Source organism: Lynx canadensis, chromosome C2 (genome assembly GCF_007474595.2).
Source record: "Lynx canadensis isolate LIC74 chromosome C2, mLynCan4.pri.v2, whole genome shotgun sequence".
Lineage (NCBI taxonomy): Eukaryota > Metazoa > Chordata > Mammalia > Carnivora > Felidae > Lynx > Lynx canadensis.
The window spans coordinates 11181809-11205789 of record NC_044311.2 but is presented as its reverse complement, the minus strand read 5'-3'; the positions used below and the strand labels follow the sequence as shown (position 1 = coordinate 11205789).

The following is a 23981-nucleotide window of genomic DNA, read 5'->3' as shown; positions in this document are numbered from 1 at the left end:
AAAAAAAGATCGGCAGATGGAAGGTGGACAGATGGAGGACTTAGAGGAGGAAGGCCACGGGGGCAGACGCACACACGCGCGCACACAGGACTCAGTCGCAGACACAGCAGGGCCCGCTGGAAGGTCTTACCTGAGGCCCCCGGCTTGTGGCCGGGCTGGCCCGCCCGGTGCACACTCTGCTGTAGCAAGTGGAGGCACTCCCCCAGGCAGCTGAGGGTAGCGGCGGAGGTAGCTTTCAGAAGCAGCAGATCCTGGTCCAAGGCGGTGAGGGGGCCAGAGCCGGGCAGAGACTCGATGGCGTGCACGAGGTTCTTCTGCTGTCCTTCCACCTGGTTCATCATCTACAAAACGGGAAGAGACGGCACGGAGGGGAGAGTGAACGGTCCGCCTTTCGACAGGCTGGGGAGCAGCTCTTCATTAAACCAGAGGACGGCACAACAGAGGGGAGTGGGGAGAGGAACCGGCGCCCCCAGACTGCAAGTGACATGGGAGTCAGCTCGGAGGGTGTTCAGTACACAGCAGTCCTCGGACGAGGCGGGCCAGGTGACATCTATGTGAATGTGGCCAAAGGCACACAGCGGCAGCTCTGATCGCAGGAGCATTTTAGAACTGTCCAGCTGAAAGGGCCCATCAGGGCCATCAGCATGTATCATTTTACTGGTCCCCTGCAGGCAAGTGAACAATAAATACATCAAAAGGAGAAGTCCTCGGGGCCACCGGTAAGGCTCTTGAAATGTGAACAGTTATCTGAGACAGTGGATGAGGCACAGCTTTGCCTCAGAGCTAGGCTGATTCTTTGCTTTTCTTCCCAGCTCCAGCGCCCATGTCCTTGGCAGTCTTTCTGAAGTTCAAGAAACGGAAGTGAGATTTCAGGCTGGCACGGGTAGGAGTGAGATCACAGTCAAGCCAGCACTGAACCACACCACCCCAAAAATGCTAAGTCGGATGAGACTTTCTCTCCTGACACCGTGTGAGACACCAGGAGGAAAGAAAACCCAGGAACTCTACGGCCAGCCCTCCGTCAGAGCCAAAGCTAGGACAACCCTAAAGAACCGTATTTTGTGCCCTGGATTCAATTCAGAAGCGGCAGATAAGCCAGAGGCTAACTGCATCTTCGAACTGACACATCAAGGAGAAAGGAAGTCAAGAGCAAAAAAGAAACTTGATGGGTTCGCTCGTGAGGTTCATGGCCCTCACATTCCACAACTTTCCAAACAAGATGACGTGCATCGAGCACGCATCTAGCAAATAAGCAGTCACTCTAAGGAGTGGGGGAGGCTGAGCAACCCGCCCAAGGTCCCGGGGGCTGCTCAACAGCACAGGCTACAGCCAACTGCTGGCTTCTAGACTCTGGGCCATTGTTCTTTCAGCCCCCACCCCACCCCCACCCAACAACAGCCATCCTTAATTTGAAGCCATAACTCGCTCTGTCACTGTCTTCCCTGGAGGATCCTTGCTTTATCATCATGATGGTATCAGGTGGGGAGAAGCAATAATTCTGTTAAAGACCGCTGGACTTGGACACAAAACTCATTCTGTGCTACGCCTTATTTTTCTATTTCTTTTTGAAAACAGATACCTGCTGTGTCTATGTAGTGATCTGCTGAAATAAAAAAAAAAAAATTTTTAAAAAGCAAAAACCAAAAACCTCATCCGTTGCAATTCTACTTACCAAAATAGGCGTCATTACTTGAAAAGATGGGTTTTTTTCTAAATCACTGTTAAGGCTATTGCACAGACATGGCTTGGAGTTGTCACCTCAGTGTGCACGCCAATCCTCGGGCCATGCAAATTATTATTATTATTTTTTTTTTTTGCAGATTACAGAGGTCACATCTGGCCATTCTGGCTCCTATAAAAAAAAGTACCTGGGGCACAACAGGGGTTCAATAAGTATTTATTTCTGCCTTCAGGTCTTTGCTTAAAAGCCACCTTCTCCTCAACAAGGCTTCTTGAACCACATTATCATTATCATTATTATTATTATTATTATTATTATGAGAGAGAGAGAGAGTGCAAGTGAGTCAGGGGCAGAGAGAAAGACAGAGAGAGAGAGAGACAGAAGCAGTGCTCACCCAAAGCGGGGCTTGAGCTCACCCCAAAGTAGGGGGGGAGGGGGGGACTCGAGCTCACCTGATATGGGACTTGAACTCACAAACCATGAGATCATGAACTGAGCTGAAGTCAGATGTTTAATGACTGAGCCACCCAGGTGCCCTTGAACTACATGATTTAAAACTGTATCTCCAGGGGCAGCTGGCTGGCTTGGTTGGTGGAGTATATGATTCTTGATCTCACGGTTGTGAGTTTGAGCCCCACATTGGGTGTAGCGATTACTTGAAAATAAAATCTTTAAAAAAAAAAATCCGCATCTCCAGCCCGGCCCTTGGCATCCCCTATCCTCATTACTAATTATTCTCCATAGCACTTACCACCTTCCAACCTGACTTAAAATTTACTTATTTATTGTGTTCATTTGTGCTAGTATGAAAGCAGGGACCATCATATCTGTGCTGTTCAAGGGTATATTCCAAGTAGAGTAAAATATCTGTGGAATGAATAAATGAATCCTTAGTCACTCGCTTCTCAAAGGTGCAAAAGAACGGACTTTTGACACAAAGTCTACAGAAATCATTCTATGCGATTAACAACATACGGCTGAAGATTTAGTAAAGAATAATACCTCCATTATAAGTTTAGGTTCACCAAGAAATATTACCAACTGGTTAAATTTAAGTTTGCACTAGATAAAGTGTTTATGTATTCTCTGACAGTTCTATATATAGAACTAACAGCAGTAGATTTTGAGCTATTTGTCGTAGTCAACATTTCCGCAAATTCCTATCATAAAATCTTGTCTTAGAAAATTGATGTGTTAAAAGGGAAGATGTAACGAAGAAACATAATAAATTATGTTCTTGACTATTATGGATGATACCATAACGCTCAAGAGAAAAGGTGAGTAAAATCAAGCCATTAACGAGATGGGATACATTTGTTTTTAATCAATAAAAAGAAATGTATCCCAATTGTATATAGTATTGAATAAAATGTTAGGTAAATCTCAGGCAATGAAAACATAGAACTGACTTCTAGAATCTTCTACTCCATTACAACAGAGACACATGCCCAGAAATGGAATCTGCTCTCTGAAAATACTCAAACTAAGCCTAGCACAGTGCTTGACACACATTGTGGACATTTCCTCAAGATTCATTTCTGCCCCCCTTTCCATGTGATGCAAAACAGAACTACCGTTTAATGACACAACTGATGTCACCTTCACATGAGTTTCATCAGGCTCCGAAAGAAATTGAGTGGAGCCGCAAAGAAAGGCGGGATTCCAAGCCTTGTGATATAACGGTATATCACAGTTACTGTGGCTCCAACATTTCTAAGACCAAGAGGCACTGATGAAGAGGTTTCATCAGACTTTGGAAGAACAAGTTTCAGCTTTTTCCACATCTAATTTTAATTAAGGGCACCTATGAGAAGATGGATGTACGTGGCACCAAAAAGCTGGACGCAACAATACCAACAGCAAGTTCTTCAAAGCGCTCCCTCTCTCCTTTACAGGCTCATCGACGGAAGAGCAAGGCACAAGCACCTACGAGTAGGCTCACCTACTGCCACCAGCCTTTGAACCGCTTACCTTAATCACGCAAGTCTCAAACCAGAGCCCTTAAACGCTCTTTCTGGAGCACACCAACATGAGTCATTCATGGTCTTTAAAAACAAAAACAGGGGCGCCTGGGTGGCGCAGTCGGTTAAGCGTCCGACTTCAGCCAGGTCACGATCTCGCGGTCCGTGAGTTCGAGCCCCGCGTCGGGCTCTGGGCTGATGGCTCAGAGCCTGGAGCCTGTTTCCGATTCTGTGTCTCCCTCTCTCTCTGACCCTCCCCCGTTCATGCTCTGTCTCTCTCTGTCCCAGAAATAAATAAACGTTGAAAAAAAAAAATTTTTTTTTAAATAAATAAATAAATAAATAAAAATAAAAACAAAAACAAAATGCGCCAAGTTTCGTTTCTTTCTGGCATTCCAGAATCCGGGGCATCAGCATCTTATAACATAGGTGTACAGGGTACCCCCAAATGAAATTTCAGAGATCCACACCTGAAAATGTCAGCTCTGAGGTTTGTAAAATCAACCATATGTAGGTCACATTGAACTTCACAGATAAGCAAACTTCCGGGGGGGGGGGGGGGGCGGGGGATGCTATGGCCCATTTTTCATAGCACAAATAATGGTATATGCACTACAAAAAACAAATCACAGGAGTTAATGCTAACAAAATCAGGGGCTGCAGATTTTATTGCTTTATTTCAATAAAACTGTGTAACAGATTTCAAAAAGGAGTCAGCAAGCCTAGCTAAATCTCTTCTAAAACAGGGTCGGGGGCCATCAGGGAGGAGGAATTTACGTGCATTCTAGAACCCATGAACTTTTTTCCAGCTGCAAGCCTGCAGCCTGGACTTAACTCCCTCCGCACCCTGAGGCCTGACTCATTGGCATTCTTCACTTGGAAAGGAGCCAGTGAGCTCTGACAAGTTTCAATCCCTAGTCTGCATATTAACCCCACCAATCCCAATTAACCTAGTTTCAATCCCCATTTTGTAGAGAGGATAGAAAAGAGAACTGCGCTCAACCTTCTGCCTTTATAACTCCACCCCCTTCTCTGTCTCCCTTGAAACAAGAGTCAGGTTTCTACCAGAACGGTGTCTCCGAATTGCAATTCTAATTACCCAAATAAATGCCCGTTGACTTCAATTTTTAATGAATTCTTTCTTGGTTGACACCTGAAACCACGATTAAGAGACTGAAACCTAAGACACTCAGCTCAACGAGCTTAGGATTGGGCTGAAGAGAGACCTGAAGGGGGCAGACGGCGACAGGGGCTTCAAGGGTCTCGATTGCTTCAGGCTGTTCAGAGCTGCAAAGCCAGGGGCAGGTTTTCAGGGAGAGGCCTGACAGGCCAGATGTCAATGAACACCAGCTCGGTCACTAATCCATTAATAATCAAAGGATCAGCATCAGGCACCTCCCAAACTTTAGGACTCCGCTTCCTAAAGTTCCCAGGGCCTGCTTGTGCGGTTGGGAGACCCTCCCGGGCTCACAGGTTCCCAGTACCTTCAGTGACTCAATCTGTCAGTCTTGGAAGTAGACCAGTTAGATGCCAACTTCAAGGTGGCCTTGGTTTAGCATTTACCCTTCACCTGGTGGAATTCAGAAGCCGCTTTTAAGTCTCCCCTCTGGGTCAGGGATCAGTTCTTGGCGGACTTAGGCACTTCTTCACGTGGCCAAAGCCCTCAGTTAAGGTTCAAAGCCACGCTCCAAGGATCTTTAGAACACACAGACACATTCACACAAACACACAGAGACCTTACTGCCTCCATTAACATATATTTACTATTCCACTGTCCTCATTAGCATTACTTTAATATTCCAAGAGACTCCCATCCCAAAAATGGTTTGATAGCTCGTTATAGAAGCTTCCTGAAACGTCCATCAAATCTGTAAAGGAAACTGTCAACAGTTTGTACCTTAAAATCCTTTGAATGCCTTGCCTCAAAATCATTGCCTAGTTTTTCCCACCAATCCCAAACTGCTGTATCTTGATCTGTACCTAACTGGAATCGAGCCCCTGTATTGTAAGCCAAACTTCAAATTCTCGAATTCTGACTTTGCCCTCCCCACTCAGAGACACGGACAATGCCCTGTGGATGTGGTGTTCTCCTTTACAGTGGTAAATAATAAAGGTCATTTTGCCTCGTCAACAGATTGTGTGGTTGATATTTGGAGAGCTGGCATTCCAATCTCCAAAGATTTCCTCCAAACTCCTGAGTGTCGGAGCACGGTAAGTCTTGGCCTCACACCTGAACAATCTCTTCTCCCTGCTGACTTTCCTACCTGACATCCGACCTTCCTTCTTATTCCCTCTTGGCACAGCACCTCCCCGGAATGATAACCTACCAAGAGTCTCTTTAGGCGGGGTCCTGGGCCCCTTTGGGACACCTCTATCCATCCAAACACAGTCCTAAACACCATGTAGACCCCAAAAATCTCTCAAGGCTTATTATGTGAGCAAGAGAAAGAAAACCCCATCTAGTGGACAGATCTTACCAAATCCACATCTCCCAATAGGGTTAAGAAAGCTGACAGTGGCCATAAGGGACAAAGATGAATGGGAGGAAATGGGGCCCATCTCCAATGGCGGGAGGCTGCGGGCTACACACACAAGGTTACAAAGAAGAAAGTTAAGAAAACACAGGATGAGAATGGAGAAACCAGTGTAAGGAACATAATGCTCTAGAATATAAACCAAAGGAAAGAAAAAAAAGGGGGGGGGGGAGAAGCAAACATCTCCAAAAAAAATTGACCATTAGGTCTTCGATGGCCTTCGTGCAGGGGTCAGCAAACTCCTATAGAAGGTCAGATAGAAAATATTTAAGGATTTTTGGAGCCACTGGGTGTCCGTCTGAGACACGGACTCTGCCACCGCAGCCTGAAAGCAGTCAGACCAGGTACGCACAGATGAGTGTGGCAACTTGTTCCAATAAAACTAACATGTGAGCCACCTCGGTTTGGGCAGCAGGTCGTTATTTTTCTCATTCACGTTACGTTGCGATTTTACTGGTTCTTGGCAGGACGGTGATTTTCTATTGTAGCCTAGACATCCTGGCTATCATGTTCGGAGATTTTAAGTCTGATTTGAATTTTTTTTCTTAGTAGGCAATCAAGTTTATGTTTAGCGTGCAGGCTACTTTTATGGCCTGTGCCTTCAAGAACAATTAACTTCAGAGCCTCTGTGGTGCTATTTTGATCTGCTTAGTTTCTCTCTTGCCTCAAGGGCCTCCACTGGTCCCGCTGGTGTGGAGGGGACAGAAGGAGGGTCCCCAGACCTGGTGCCTCCAGGGGGGAGAGAGCACCTTCGGCTTTCTCAACAGGTGCTTGTTCTGGAAGGACCTCCCCTTACCCTCAGCTCTGGGTGGTGGAGGGGAGAATCAGGGCTGGAGTCATTGTTACGCCTTAGGACATAAAAGTCTGCCTTCTTTGCAAAGCTATGAAAGTGTAGACATCCTACTTCCACTTCCAAGTTGAAGACTGCTTCGTAAGCAGATCTCAACTGGCCAAACGGAAGAGTGCTGAGCACTAGCCATTCATCTTTTTGGTAACAGAAGCTACTCTTCCTTTTAGAAAATTGACAGAGAAACCCACTTTGCTCTGGGCTTCATGGTGTCATCACTGATGCTGACCATCACTAAATAACTTAAGCCATGGCTCCAGATTTCTCCATTCACCCCATTCCTGGGAGGCAGGACAGGCTAATGGCATTCTTAAATTCAACATTTTGACACCTGGCCTTTATTATATGAGATGAGGGCGACAGAAACCAAAGACAAGCGTGGTTGAAAGATCAGGTGCCTGGGTGGCTCAGTCCATTGAGCATCGGGCTTTTGATCTTGGCTCAGGTCATGATTCTCACAGTTTATGAGATCGAGCCCCACGTCAGGCTCCATGCTGACAGTGCGGAGCCTGCCTGGGATTCTCTCTCCTCTCTCTGCCCCTCCCCTGCTTGTGCCCTTTCTCTCTCAAAATAAAAAAACATGAAAAACATTTAAAAAAAAAAAAAAAAAGAGTGGTTGAAAGACCAATCCAGAGATGAAGGAGATCCAGTCTGTTCTGGTCCCTCCAAAGCTTAAATAAGTATGTGATTGCTATCAAGCTTCAGTGCTATTTATAAATGAGCCCATGCTGGGCAAGAGCAGAAGGCAAAGGCAAAATTCTGAAATGTGCACATACACATTCAAACACTTTCTGAAGATGTGGGATGAGTCTGCTCTATTTCTTAAAAACAGATTCCTGTCCCATCTTCCACCTTTGGGTTTTCCACAATCATTTCCTCACCAACCCCAATAATAACCCCTCACTGCACACACGACATGCAGATGTTATCTTTTCAAACTCCTAGAAAGCAAACCCATACTGAGATGTTCAAGAAATAAGAGATAATCGCATTCACAGCCAAATGACTCGTAGGGTTCCGTCGGTCTGTCACTTTCACTTCTCCAACAGGAAACTGGAGAAAAACTTCACAGAGACCAGATGTGCTGGCTGAGGTCACCTGTCATGGCTGTCCCCACATTCCAGTACCCTCTACACTACGAGACATGGCCCTGTGTACTTCCTCCTCTACCCTTCTCATATTCTGGAAGCAAAATACTACTTCCTGCCTCATAAAACAATTATGATCAATTTTCTTCCATGGTTTCTTCATCCCCCCCCCCCCCACTTTGCTACCACCTGGAAATAGCTTGTTTTTTTTTTTGGGGGGGGTGTTTTGTTTTTTGTTTTTTCCTGATTGCAAAAGGCTGGCTCACTCTATCAGCCACCATCACAACACAATCAGTCAGGGAAAACAGTTACAAAGAAGGAAGTAAAAATTACCTGTAATCCCACTCCTAGAAATAAGTAAAAGCACTATTCATAGTCTGGTATTACTCTGACTCTTCTAACTTATCGTGCACAAATTATTTTATTTTAAAAGGATCATCCCTTATAATTTTTTTTAACTTTTTATCACTTAGAATGAATCATCTGTGATGCCTTAGATTGACTTAAAAATAATCTGAGATTTTGGAAAGGGGCAGGGAGAGTGGGGAGGAGTAAGGATAGAACCACGTTGGCTTTGGGGGTGCTGCAGCTGGGGGGGGCATGGAGGTTCAACATCATCTTCTCCAATGTGTTATGTTTGAGATTTCTCTGACGGGTACAGTTTGTTTTTTTGTTTTCTTTTTTAAATAGTGGGAAAATACATTGTTGTGGGCTGAACTGTGTCCTCCCCCCAAACCCCTATGTTGATGTCCTAACCCCAGTACCTCCAAAGTGACCTTATATGGAGATTGACTCATTTTAGGGAAATTAAGTTAAAGTGAGGACATTAGAGGGAACTGTGATCCAGTATGACTGGTGTCCTTATAAAAGGAGGAAATTTGGACCCCGACAGACACAAAGGGCAGATGATGAGGCCCCGGAGAGGATGTCCATCGATAAAGCAAGGAAACAGACCAGTACAGATCCTTCCCTCCTAGACATCGGCAGAAACCCACCCTGCCCAGTGCCTTGATTTTACACTTCTGGCTTCCAGAATTGTGAGACAAGAAATTTCTATTGTTTAACCCATTGGGTTTGTGGTACTTTGCTACTGAAGCCCTGGAAAACTAACATACACACCACAGTTATCTTTCCACATCAATAAGGACAGACCTCATTTTAACGGCTGCACTGTGTAAGACTTTTAACTCCTGGCAAAGCAGACCCTGGCTTTAGCGTCAAAGCTCCTTCCCTGCAAACCCACCATCACTTGTCCTCATGTAATTTATGACACAGGAAAAACTGCGGTGGAGAAAGCGTTTTCAGGATTATGTAACAGAAGTTGCCTACACACAGTTAAAAGCTAGTATTGTTTGGGGCGCCTGGGTGGCTCAGTCGGTTAAGCCTCCGACTTCGGCTTGGGTCACGCTCTCACGGTTTGTGGGTTCGAGCCCCGCATCGGGCTCTGTGCTGATGGCTCCGAGCCTGTAGCCTGCTTCGGATTCTGTGTCTCCCTCTCTCTCTGCCCCTCTCCTGCTTGCACTCTGTCTCTGTCTCTCTCTCAAAAAGAAACATTAAAAATTAAAAAAAAAAAAAACAAAACCTGTTAGTATGTCAATACTAAGTGTCAACATGTTAGTAAAGAGGGGTGCACGATACGAAAGGAGTTCTCCCTTATCTCCTCAAAGAGAACCCTATGGTCAACAGCAGGATTTGGGGTAGAAGGCGAGGGATCAGTAATTAATCAGTCTTCTTCGTTACACACTTATCTGCACTCTCTGCTTCCCACACACAAAGACACAGGCCAGGACGGGGTGCTGAGCACAGACGTAGGAGCAGGAACTCTCTGGAACCAAGGCTGGCCTCCCGGGCACCACACCCTTAAACCTGGACTCGGGCAGAAGCGTCACCCACAGCAGGCTACTAGCCCCTATTCCGCATTGTTTTCACTGAAAACATCTTTCCTCCCTCTTTTTTTCCCTTGTACGGAAGTAATACTTATCGCAGAAGAAACAAATAATCAAAAGAAGCAATACCGTAACACAACCCAAAGCAGAAAAAGATACATTACGATTTCGGTATACGTGCTTACAACGTATTTCTGCATGTACCTTTAATGAAAATGGTTGTGCATCACAGTACCGCTCATAACCTTTTCTTATTCCATATACCGGGTCAATAAATGTTGACAATACTGTATATAAAAAAGACTGTAGACCACGGGCTCAGTCGGTTAAGCGTCTGACTTCGGCTCAGGTCATGATCTCAGTTTGGGAGTTTGAGTCCCACATCACGTGAACCCCACTCCTCTCTCTCTCTCCCTTTCTCTTTGCCCCCTCGCTCACTTGTGCGCTCTCTCTCTCAAAAAAACAAAAAACAAAAAACAAAAAACAAAAAAAAGGCTGCAGACCATTCTATCACACAAACTTGCCACAATTTATTTCCCGGTTCCCTCCTGCTGCTGGACATCACAAAGAGGTCTTTTCTTCTCTGTGACAAATTACAATTCAACAAACTTCTCTCTAGCTAAATCCCAGCATAAATTTATAATGATTTTCTTAAAATAAACTCTTAGAAGAGGAATTGCTGGATTGAAGGGTACTTAGCATTAATTTTAAATTTTTGATAAACACTGCCAGCTCATCCTTGCAAAAACTCTCCATTTGTATTCCCTCAGCAGTGTGGGAGCTGTCCTCTTTCTCCCTCTTGACCACCTTTTTCTCTTAACCGATTCCACTGGTAATCCTCCCCCGCATCATCCCCCTCAAAAAAAAAAAAACCCCAAAACATAAAAACAGCAGCTCATTTTTTTAATTCGTTGCACACGCCCCTCAACAAATGTGAAGTAAAGAGAGATTAAGAAGTTTCCGTATTCAGCAATAAGCTGTAAATAAGTCCCAGAGAGCTAGTACGCGGTGTGGCTAATTTAGACAATATGGGACTATAATCATCCGACTTGCTAGTAGGCTAGGACTTAATTACTCCAACCAACTAAAAAGAAAGGATAATTATGTAATGTGACAAAGGCACTAAATACCACCACAAGGGCAATCCTATTACAATGCAGAAACGTATGAAATTAACGTGTTGTACGCCTTACATTTACACAATGTTATACGTCAACTATATTCTATAAACAGGAAGTTTCCCTACCCAGTAAAGAAAACTCAAGCAAGTAAGATGAAGGGGAGTCCAGAGGGTCCCTGTCCTCCGGGTGGAAGCAACAACGTGGAAGGCGGGACCACCCCCGGAAGAGAAAGCTCAAGTCCCGAGCAAAGGGAGTGAAAGGGCTACTGGGAGAATCACGTCGATCCAGAAAGTTCTCGAAGACACCACACTTCTCTCCTAAAAGGTCCCAGGGACAACGCGACAATGGAAAACTGCTCCCGAGATCCCCAAAGCCTCACAGGGCCAGAGGGAGCAGATTCACCTGAACGTCGTCCTTCCCCAGGACAAGGGAAGGGCATCTGGCCACCTTCTCCAAGCCTGCCCCGGGCCCTGCGTCTGAACCTGAATCCAACACGGAAGCTAAAGAGCAAAGCAGAAAGCAGGAACCACGCTTCCCGCTCTCTTCTCACGCTCTTCTTTGACACGGTCACTATCTCCTATCCTCCCAGCCCTGCCCTGGCCCACGGGGAAGGGATGGTTATCGTGACCCTCCTTTTGCACAACCCTGGGGCCCAAATCATAATCCACGGACGTGGAGATGTCATGACCAAGTCCACCGTCCTGGACCCAAACTTCTCTGCCCCGTGCCTCATTCCCAGGGGGCACGAGGACACCACCATGCGCTCTGTGTGCGTGTGCACAAACACACACACACACAGTTTGGTGCCCACCAGGCCCTAACTTCTACCTAAAAGGAAGGAGATGCTTGGGAGCAAGCTGGCTGACCCACAGGCCAATTCACTCTGAATTGACCGAGAACAGGTTAGACCACAAACGCTGGGTGAAATCCCCAGAAAGAAAGAGTGATTCACAAGCAAAACCTAAATAGTCAAGGGTAAGTATTTGTCCTGCAAAAGCGGTGGAAGCTTCAGTAAGCGTTTAAGTTCCTCTCGGCCATTTTCTAGCCAGAAACTATTGAACATACGTCACGCACGTAAAACAACGGAAACTGAAAGGCTGTCTTTTTGATCCGCTTCAGAGGTCACCTGGCTGACCAGCCACATCTCAAAAACGCTCGCTGGCCTATCAGGTTTCACCTTCTGGAGAACGTGACTCCACCACCCAAAGATTAGCAAGTCGGAAATTAAACCATTTTCTCGAGCCTGCTTTACCTGTGTTCGCGCATACTCCACACCCATGCTCGGCCTTTCTCAAAGAACTTCTCATTTTCTTGGTACTTAATCTCTATTTTGGGAAATTCTTTTATTTTGCAGAGGGAAGAGCTTGTTTTTAAGAATGCCTGAAGGAAACCTGCCAATAGACAGCTGTATCCTATCCTCGGCTTGGTAGCACATATTTATTTCACACCGGGCCTTCGCTCGACCTACTAAATGCCTGCTACTCTCTTTCAAAACTTAATTATTGTTTTTAGTTCCAATATCAACCCAAAGTAGCAGACAAGAATATAACAGTTCTGTTCTCTTTTCCAGCTAAAATTAATTTCACTTGTGCCAATTATTTTCAGGAAAGAAATGCATCTCCAAAGGGCACTTGAAAAGGGGGGGGGGGGGGTTTGGACAAGAACTTTTTGCCTCCAGGCAAATCCTTTATAGCATTTAAGGCTTGGCAAATGAAACTCTGGAGAGACAAACGCATTTATCAGGAATCTGCTTCATTAATCTGACAAGGAAAATTATGTTGAGGGATAAGCCACCAGTAATTAATATTTATCGTATCTCCACCGAGTAAATGACACTGCAGTCACCATTATACAAAAGAGAGAACACAACTCCTGCACACAAACTGCTTACAATGTAATCCTCAAGGTGCTCAAATGAGAGATAGAATAATGATATAGAATACACCGCACTTTACAAAAGAGCTAACCACATTGTGCAGAGGCCTGCGTTGAAAACTGCTTTCCAACAACAGAATGAACTGGCATGGACCCATTCCTATTTTCCTCACTTCCTCAAGACTCTGGTGCACACTTTTTAAGAAAGCCAAGTGTAAGTGTGTGCAATGCATGGCCACTAGTCATATCAATAAACACACAAATAGAGCTTATTAAATTATAATCAGTTCCATGCATGACTAACTCCAGGACCCAGCCTGCTGACTGAACCAATCAATTCATCCACCGCCATGTTGTGGGGAGGGCCCACAGCACCTTATTCATCAAAGGACTCTACTCACATGGGAGATGCCCGACAAACATTTGTTGGGTGGATAAATGGAGAAAAAAGGGAGGAAAGAGAAGAGAAGGCAAGAGAAAGGAAGGGGGAATGTAGGGAGGAAGATGGGGGGAGAAAAGTGGCAGAAGAGGAAGGAAGGGAAGAAACAAGAGAGAGAGGAAGGGAAGAGGAGAGTTCCAAGAAGTTTTAACACACTGGCATGGTTCTCCAGCATATCCAAGAAATTCTCCCCACTGCCCCAAGTCTGGTGTTACTACTTCTACTCAAAGAAGAATAGGTATTTTCCACTTTATCTTAAGCCCTGGAACTTCAGCCTTAATTCTGAGTCTCTTCCAGTACCAATCTCCCAGAGAGAAAAAGACATTTTAACTGCACGTTAGACATCTATGGGCACACCACAGTCCCAAACTCCTCATAGCCTCTAAAATAATCTATCTGATATTGAGAAACAAGGCCCTACCTGGATGGGTTCCAGGTTCAACTTCCAAGCAGTCCATGGAAGCCTTTCTCCTGGTTAATTCTAACTCTTTCTTCAGACCATGTTATAGGTTGCTTTCACCAGGCAGCCTTCCATCATGTCCCCAAAAGGTCATTATCCCCATCACCCACAGGACCCATCATGTCTGTGTTATGTCCTCCATTGGTTAAGCTCTCCCACCCTTATCGGGCTCTGAGCTCCACGAGGATGAGGACCTTTTTTCTCTTTGGTTCACTCTTGTTTTCCTAGCATCTAGGACGAGCCTGGCAAACTGCAGGCAGAAAATGTTGGTTAGAAGAATGAGTATGGGGCGCCTGGGTGGCTCAGTCGGTTAAGCTTCCAACTCTTTGCATCGGCTCAGGTCATGATCTTACAGTTACAAGCTTCAGCCCCATGTCGGACTCTGCACTAAGCATGGAGTCTGCTTGGGATTCTCTCTCTGCCTCTCCTCTACTTGTGCTTTCTCTGTTTTTCTCTCTCGGAATAAACCTTTAAAAAAAGAATGAGTAAACGAATATACGAAAAAGAGCACCTAGGCATCTCCTTGGGAACTGGCCATCTTCCCCACTTCGTGGCATTAAAGAAGAAGGTCTGAATGCCACTAAGAGATGAATCCATATGAACACAGGTATCCAAATCACATCTAAATGTCAACCAGCAGGCATTAAAAATTGACAAGTGAAAGAAGTACGTACAATACCAGTTCTGAACGGACTGATTTTCTTCTTGCCATATCGAGACAGAGGATTTCAGTAATCAGAGGACAGAGCACAAGGTTTCATACTTTTCTTGCATGTTTCCCTGGGTCTGCTTGATCACCATCAAAGACAGTGTTTCGCAGCAAAGGAGAGAAATTCACCCGTGCTAATTCAAGAAGGGGATCTGTTACATGGATACAGGAAGGAGGCACCCAGAATTTACTAGAAAGGGCTGCTCTCTGTCTTTCAGAGATATCACAGTCTCTTACCTCTTAAAGTCTCTGGCTTTCCCACCTTCTTACTCTCTCCTCTTGCTCATCTGAAAACTTCCCTCCCTTGTCCAAATCCCAGCAGAGCCACTGGGGAGCTGAATCTACCCAGTCTCACAAGTCTGGCTTCCTTTCTTTCCCAATTCAGATTTGAGAGGAAGTAAATATGATTGGCTGGCCGTGGATTAGATGCCTGCCCTGGTCCAGCCAGCCAACACTGACCTATGCCTTCACTACAGGGTCTCCTCTTCCTAAGGGGTAGCCCCTCCACCACTTTTGTGATGTTTAACCCCATCTAAGATTCTGATATTCACGACACAGAAAGATACACACTATTTGCAAATATCTTAAAAACTCACTTCACAAGAAAATATATGTGTCCAATGGGACACCAGTCAATGCTCACATCTGTAACAACTAGTCAAAATAACGAGGCATTTCCCTAAACGTAAGCTGGTATGACACGAATGCCAAAGTTACACAGCTTCCTGTCAGCGGGTTCTAGAAATACAGTAACTTCTTGTAAATGTAAACACTGAGCTCCAAGTGAGCCCAGACCACCCCATCTCGTTTAGTTGTAGTACCATGTAATAATGCAAAATCCACGGTTTAAAAAGAGTTTAAGAAGAGACAAGGGCTCAATCCACAGTACCCTCTCAGTGGGTACCTTTCCTGACGATTTCCAAAGTCTGGAATTAGCTGTCACCTATTTCCTCATATTAGGTTCACGGATCTAATGTATCTATTAACTTTATGGAAATTAAAATTAGTACCAAGAAGCACTGGGTTTTGCTACATTAGCTAACTCTCCCTCAAGAGCTCTCTGTAGTTTTCCCTATGCAGTTGTGATTCAAACGGTTCTCTTTTTCACGGAAATCCTTCTCTTCCCATGACCATCACCAAACGGGAGACGTAAAAAGGGAAGGTCTGGCCCTGATAATACTCTGGAAAGCACAGGATCCCCAAACAGAATTAATGTGTAACGTGCACAAAAGGTGGCTCATGGGGCGCCTGGGTGGCTCAGTCGGTTAAGCGTCCGACTTTAGCTCAGGTCATGATCTCACGGTCCGGGAGTTCAAGCCCCACGTCGGGATCTGTGCTGACCGCTCGGAGCCTAGAGCCTGTTTCAGATTCTGTGTCTCCCTCTCTCTGACCCTTCCCTGTTCATGCTCTTTCTCTGTCTCAAAAATAAATAAATGTTAAAAAAAAATTAAAAAAAAAAAGGTGGCCCATATACCTTGTCCCTAATTTCCCCGCAAACACGCTACGCACCTGGGCAGCTCTACACCTGTTGACTTTCTCTCGGGTGACATCTTGCCTAGAAATCCTCTCCTCCTCGTCCTTCACAGTCAAAATCCTACTAGGTTTCCAATGGCTGGAGCAAAGCAGTGCTTCTCCATGAAGCTTGTACTTCCCCACCCAGAAGTTACCACCACCACCACCACGCCCCTAGTCTCTCCCAGGCCCTATCATGAGCAGGTGCCTTTTCTTCAAGTTCGTGAGGTCCGGGGAGCAGCCCCACATCCTCTTAGCGCCTGGCTAGTACAGAGAGATACTACATTTTCAATAACTCGCTAAGTGTAGCCTTCAGGCTTTGGGGCACTGCTTCAGGTTTCCAGGTTTATTTTTTTCCGGTGGAAATGCTCTGTGGTTCACTTGCTATATTTGTGGCAGAGGCGGGGCAGCCCAATTTGGGCGAATCTGAACATTTACTGAGAGAAAATGCCTTTTCTCCTTCAATTCAGTACTTAGAAATGAGTATCCCCCTTTAGACTTAGCTGGGTAGTGCTAATTTGCCATCTTTAAACTAACCTTTTAGAAAACGTGTAATATTAGCTCCTCTTCCAGATACTTTCTCATGATTCCCCACTGCAAAATAAACACATGCCGTAATTCCTTCCGTAACTAAAATGTAAACACATATTCCACTCTTGGGATAAATTGACTCTATTTTCATGTAAATTTAGTACCGATAGAAGGTAACGCTCAGCGTGAGGAAATGCTCACTGGCCTCCTCAGAAGATCCTGACTGTATATGTTACTGTCCAACCCACCCCAAAGCACTGAAAGCCAAAAAGTATAATAATGTTTTAAAGATGCAATTCCTTGAGTAGACAGAAACAGTTTAAAATATTACTTCAAACTGAAAAATACACTCGATTTTAATTGAGCTGCATTTATTTTAGGAACAATTTCTTCAGCTTTCCCACTGGGTTGATCATCTCTAAAGAGCTCTACACCTCTGAAATTAGGCTGAAGAACAACGACCATTCTTGCCCACTCAATTGCTGCCCCCTGCTGACGGAAGGATGAACAGCTTTGCCAGACACTGCCCTCTTCAGGGAAAATGGCAGCTATAGATACACACACCCCCTGGGCTGGTGGGTCCCAAGCCCTCCGGAGAACGCGCAAGGGCCAACAAGGGCGCCGGGGTGGCTTAGTCAGGTAAGTGTCTGACTTCAACTCACGTCATGATTTCGCGATTGGTGGCGTTGAGTCCCACATTGGGCTCTGAGCTGACAGTGCAGAGCCTGCTTGGGATTCTCTCTTCCTCTCTCTCTCTCTCTCTGCCCCTCCCCTACTTGCTCTCTCTCTCTCTCTCTCTGCCCCTCCCCTACTTGCTCGCTCGCTCTCTCTCTCCCTCCCTCAAATATATTAAACTTTAAAAAAATTTTTTTAAAAAAGTATTCTGGGAAGGTTGAGACTAATGAAGAGAGAGGCCCCATATAGGTTAGTGGTTCCCAACCTTTAAACCACTAAGGAACCCCACCTCAGTCAGCATGGACTTCTTGCTTTCAAGAATTTATCCACATAAGAAAACCAAAGTACCCAGCAAACACTCATCTAATTCCAGACAAAAGCAAAGAAACATAATTGCTTTTCTTCAGTCAGGTCTTTCTAAAGGGTGAAAACCTAAGAAAGAAGGCTCTAGAATCTCATGAGAACAAAGGCAAGAGAAACGTAGATAAAGTTAAATTTCCTTGGAGCGCCTGGGTGGCTCAGTCGGTTGAGTGTCTGACTTCAGCAGGTCACGATCTCAGAGTTTGTGGGTTCGAGCCCCGCATCGAGCTCTGTGCTGACAGCTCAGAGCCTGGAGCCTGCTTCGGATTCTGTGTCTCCCTCTCTCTCTGCCCCTCTCCCATTCCTTCTCTGTCTCGCAAAAATAAATAAATGTTAAAAAAAAAATTTTAATAAATAAAAATGAAAATAAAAATAAAAAATAAAAACCTTAGCTTGACAATAGCCAGACCCCCAGGATCCTGTAAATCTCCTTTAACATATGGAAATCCCTTTAGAGACTTCCTTTATCTCTGCCTCCATCCCAACTTCAAAGTATATAATCAATTGCTCCTCAAAACCATAGTGCAGCTCTTTCTGCCCAAGGGTCCTGTTCTTGTGCTATAACAAAATCACCTTTTGCACTGAAAACATCTCAAGAATTCTTTCTTGCCCATTCGCTCAGCAGCCCTGCCTCAGAATCCATGAACCCTAAGATGCCTTCTTAATGGGCTTCTCAGGAGGTCTGGGAATACCCACCAAATGCATTCAATGACCGGGTATGTGCCTGGGAAGATATTCCTCCCGAGGAAAGAGTCCTTGGTTTTCATTAGCTTCTCAAGGAGATTTGTGGCCAACAATAAATTAATCAATAAACGAAATTAAAATCTGTAGGCTCAGGGATGCCAGGCTACGAACTCCTAGTACAGATGAGGAGACAGCATGAAGAGAGGGGTCCTGGGGGAGATGCCAGGTTCTCCCATTCCTGTCCTGAGAGGCCACCATTCAAGTTTCAACCAAAGAAAAAATGTCTCCTCTTCCTCTTTATACTAACTTCACCATACTTTTTCATTAAAAAAAAAATTTTTTTAATATTTATTTTTGAGAGAGAGAGAGAGAGAGAGACAGAGACAGAGACAGAGCATGAGTGGGGGAGGGGCGGACACAGAATCCGAAGCAGGCTCCAGGCTCTGAGCTGTCAGCACAGAGTCTGACGCGGGGCCCAAAGTCAGCAAGTGAGAGATCATGACCTGAGCCGAAGTCAGACGCTCAACCAACTGAGCCACCCAGGCTCCCCCTAACCCACCATACTTTAATACCAGGCCACTTCCCATTAACAATTAAAAATACTTTTTTGATGTTTGTTTGGTTTTGAGAGAGAGAGCACAAGCAGGGGCAGAGGCAGAGAGAGGGGGAGACAGAATCCGAAGCAGGCTCCAGGCTCTGAGCTGTCAGCACAGAGCCCAAAGCTGGGCTCGAACTCACAAACCCACAAACCCAGGAGATGGTGACCTGAAGCAAAGCTTATGAGCCGCTCATCTGTCCCGCCCGCTTCCCATTAACAATTTTAAAGATAAAGAAAAGGCAACTACAACAGGCCATAATCCTTAACCCTTTACCCTGTGTGGTCAGTTCTCCTTGGCAAACAGGTCAGTCTATTTGCAAAGCCCGTCTGAGAAACAGGAGTCGTTTTTGTCTGACATTCACTATGTTGTGATCCATAAAAACAGATCAGCCAAAGTACCCGCAGGCACTCATCTGAGCTTGGCATCATGGAAAATTAACACGTAAAGAAAAAGCAGAAAGCATGTACAATTGCCTAGTGAATCGGCTTATTGGTGGAGGGAGAGCCTTCCCCATCCCACCCCACCCCCAACCCCGAGGAGCGGCAGAGTGTAGGGTCAGGGTGTGCAGGCTCAGGACCGCCACGTGTAACCCTGGACATGCTGTTCAATATTTCTGGACCTCAGTGTCCCTATCTGCAAAATGGAACTCATCGTAGTTCTTACTGTATAGACATGTTGTGGGGAATGAATGAGTCAATCACTGTGAACCACCTGGAAATAGTCCCAACCCGCAGCAAGCGTCATGCAAGCCTTTGTGGCGGCCGTGGTTCCTACTACCCTCACGACTACCAAAATTATCGTGCTGCAGATTAAATGCGACCATGGCACGGAACGTAGGAAACGCTCAACGAAGGCTGACCACGGTGATAATGAACACCAGTGGGAAAGTGAACAGACAGGGAATTTCTATCCTGTTACTCTAGCCAGATATGCTAAGACCTGTGTATTTTTTAATTTTCTTTTTTTTTTACATTTATTTATTTTTGAGAGACAGAGAGAGCACAAGCGGGGAGGGGCAGAGAGAGAAGGAGACAGAATCCGAAGCGGGCTCCGGGCTGTCAGCACAGAGCCCGACTCGGGGCTCGAACTCACGAACCGCGAGATCACGCCCTGAGCCGAAGTTGGACGCTCAACCCACTGAGCCACCCAGGTGCCCCCAAACCTGTGTATTTAAGAAGCAATATATTCAGTGTAAACCGTTTGGCACTTCTCTTGCAGAATCATTTGCCTCATCTGTTGTAAAAAGCAAGTTGTTGATTTATCTATTTTATTTTTTTGCGCAGGTTCCATGCCCAACATGGGGCTTAAACTTCGCAACCCCAAGATGCAGAGTGCACCAGCTGAGCCAGCCAGGCGCCCCAACGGACGTATCTATTTGAAAAACTAACTTTCCAAATCAATTGCAGCTGATTCTCCTTATTCACAGTAGTTAGGTTCCATGAAAACACTGCATCACGAATACCGAATACCGAGCTATCACTCTTAAGGGAAGTTCAAGGAGACGCTTCTGGGGGCCTATACTGACATTTTCTTCAAGGACACGTCCATTTGCATCGTAGAGGTTTGTTTGCCGATGTCCTTGTAAAACAAGCTAGTGTCATCAGCCTTGAAAACCGGCTTTCCCGTGTAATCCTTTTCTTGTACAACACTTAAGAGGTACAGTAAATTCTCCTTATTTGCTGTAATTATGTTCTATGAAGTCACCATGAGCAGTGAATGAGCAAATACCAAACTAGAGTGTGTGTGTGTGTGTGTGTAACAGCACTCCAGCTGGTCTTAAGGGTTAACTTGCTTCAAAGTTAACGCTCCTTACTTGCTGACCTCAGGCCCTTCCTTGGTCTATAACAGAGCTAAGTTACCTTGTGATCTGCAGGCCACTGGCCTTGAGGAGTGGAGAACCAGAATCTTCCCAGACCCCCGAGGTCAGCAAGTCTGTTTGAACCCACCTCGGCTTTCTGATCAGTCCAGCCATTTTTCAGTGAAACGTTTTTCTTTTAGGTCAAATGACTTTTACTGACCTCCCTTTGTATCTGTAGACCTTGCCCTCCTTTGCGGAAAGAACAGAGCACTCCAGCGCATCTCGAAACAAGAACCAGACCCCCACGCACAACCCCTGAGCACTGAAAATGTTTGCAGCGGGCACCTTCAAGTCTGCACAGGATCAAGAAATGCTTGAGGCCACTGCGCTCCCTTTGCTGATTAACCACCCTAACCCCCTCCAAAATTCCCCGGGCCAGGCAGAAACCTTGAAGTGGGCTTGTGGACAAGAGTCTGCCTTCTCCCCAGGTTGCTGGCCTTCCTCTTTTTTTTAAGTTTATTTATTTTGAGAGAGAGCAGGGAAGGGGCACAGTGAGAGGGAGAGAGAACCCCTGCACCCGTTAGTGCAGAGCCCAACACGGGGCTCGAACTCAGGAACCTCGAGATCAGGACCTGAGCCGAAATCAGACTGAGCCACCCAGGCGCCCCTGCCGGCCTCTTGAAAAACAGCTCAAATTCCTTTCCAATCAAAACTTGTCTCTTGAGCGATGACCTCTGAGGCGACGGGCAGCTGAACGTGGGCTCGGTAAGCTGTGCACACACGTGTGTGTGAGTAGGTGCACATATGTCATAGGTTATAATGTTACATGCTAAACACAACTCATCCTGGTAGGTTCTATTTTCTTTCTTTTACAGAAGAGAAAATGAGGTTCAGAAGTGTTAAGTCGCCTGCCTGGGGCCACCCCACTAACCGGCGCCAGAGCTGGCATTCAAACCCCATCCAGCTGGCCCCGGATACAAAGCTTCCTGCACTCCACTGAACTGCCCCCCAGCCAAGTTCACCCACTGCTCTTCTCCGTGTGAAAGTAGAAACAAAAAGGCAGAACGACGATGCCTCGTCTGACTTTCGGCTAGGAAGGTCTGCCTCGGGGGACATGTTTTTGGATGTTCTCCTCATCTGCAAATAGCCACAAACGTGCCCGAAGTATCAGTTGTGGGCTTACAAATACGTTTTAGCAAGTAGGAGAATCTGCACATTCAGAATCCGTGAATAACGAGGCTACGTTGTATTTTTTTAAATTCTTCATTGATCTCCTGATCATCAGAACCCGTCTCACCTGCCCCCGTCTCACCTGCCAATTTAACAGGTTTCATGCTGAACAGCACTGGCTGAGAAGGATTTAACATTCTCCTGACCCTGGGTAAGGTGCCCAAGAATCTTTGGCTGTTGGCCCTACAGCAATGTTGTCCATTATGCGGGGTGTTTTTTTTTAATCGACTGTCATCTCATGAAGCCACCAATTTAGCTGTGTTTCCACCTTTTGCGTAATTCTTTTTAAAAAAATTTTTTTAATCTTTATTTTTGAAAGAGAGAGAGAGAGAGAGAGAGAGAGAGAGAGAGAGCGAGCGCGCGCGAGCGCATGTGAGCAGGGGAGGAGCAGAGAGAGAGGGAGACACAGAATCCGAAGCAGGCTCCAGGCTCTGAGCTGTTGGCACAGAGCCCGACACGGGGCTCGAACTCACAGAGTGTGAGATCATGACCTGAGCTGAAGTCGGATGCTCAACCGAATGAGCCACCCAGGCGCCCCTTGCCTAATTCTTTTTAAGGATACTTCACACCCAGCGCAAAGCCCACATCAAAGCTTGAACTCATGACCCTGAGATCAAGACCTGAGCTGAGACCAAGAGTCAGATACTTACATGACTGAGCCACCCAGGGACCCCCATCTCTTCCACAATTTAGTCATACGTTACAAATGTTACTTTAGAATTTTCCAAAGGAAAAAAAAGAAAAAAAAAAAGGAATTTTTCCAAAGTAGCCTCACATACAAATCAGCATGTTTCCTCTTTCTTCCCTCCCCTCCCCCACCACCGATGTGCCGGATCTTGCTTCATTAACATTGAACTCACACCTGAACAAAGCTCATCTAACACGTATTTCCTCCATCAGGCACATCCCAGCCTTCCTGCCTCAGACACACGTGACGGCATTTCAGCACTACCCCTGGGGGCCGTTTAAAACAGCACTCACCAACAGTTAAGTATAAACATGCAAAAAACGTGGCACTAAACAGACTGTGAAAAGGGTATTCACTGAATAGAAGAGCTGAAACAAGGAGGCAGAATGTCACCTTGTCCGACCTCGGATGAGAAGGACTCAAAATTTTTTTGCAGCTCTACGCGCATCCATGAAGGACCAGGAAAGTATCTCGAGTACTGATTCTAGAGTTACAGGTAAATTTTTAGCAAGCAGGCAAAGGTGCAGACACAGAATCCATGAAAGATGAAGACCAACTATATATTTTTTTTAATGTTTGTTTATTTTTGAGGGAGGGAGAGACAGAGCACAAGAGCACAAGCAGGGGAGGGACAGAGAGAAAGAGGGAGACACAGAACCCACAGCAGGCTCCTGGTTCTGAGCTGTCAGCACAGAGCCCGACGTGGGGCTCGAACCCACGAGATCACGACCTGAGCCAAAGTCGGAAACTTAACCGACTGAGCCACCCAGGCACCCCCACTTAACTATTTTTTTAATGTTTATTTTTAGATATATAGAAAGCACGCGTGCGAGCAGCGGGAAGGGAAGAGGGTGAGGAAGAGAAACCCAAGCAGCCTCCGGCTGTCAGCACAGAGTCTGACACAGGGCTCGATCTCACAAACTGGGAGATCATGACCTGAGCTGAAATCAAGAGTCGGACTTTAACTGAGCCACCCGCGCCCCAACCTCACTCTTTTAAAGTTCTGTGAATAGTAAATTGGGACAATCTTCATCATTGGAGGTATTGAAATTCAGAAAAAAATACTCAAAGACATGCCCCTAAAGCTTTAAAGGTATTGATTTTGATGCAGAATAAAGCTTCTCAAGTATCTTTTTTTTTTTTTTTTTCGGTAAATCATTCTCCGGGCAGCCTTTATACAACAGATTTTATTGGATTTCACGGTTCAAATCATCATTTTAGTAGCTAAATAATGTTCACCTATGGATTCCATTCTGCAACCTTTAAGTGGTGTCATTTTCTTTACAGTTTACGGAGGCAGGTT

General features: G+C 45.7%; 1 protein-coding gene across 1 annotated transcript in view; it reads right to left on the bottom strand.

The window, feature by feature from the left end:
• The window catches only part of OSBPL10 (oxysterol binding protein like 10), a 312708-nt gene that overhangs the window by 80693 nt on the left and 208034 nt on the right, over window positions 1–23981 (bottom strand). The window contains exon 5 of the mRNA XM_030329413.1: window positions 131–341. Coding sequence (XP_030185273.1) covers window positions 131–341 — 211 coding nt within the window. The remainder of the gene's footprint in view (window positions 1–130; window positions 342–23981) is intronic.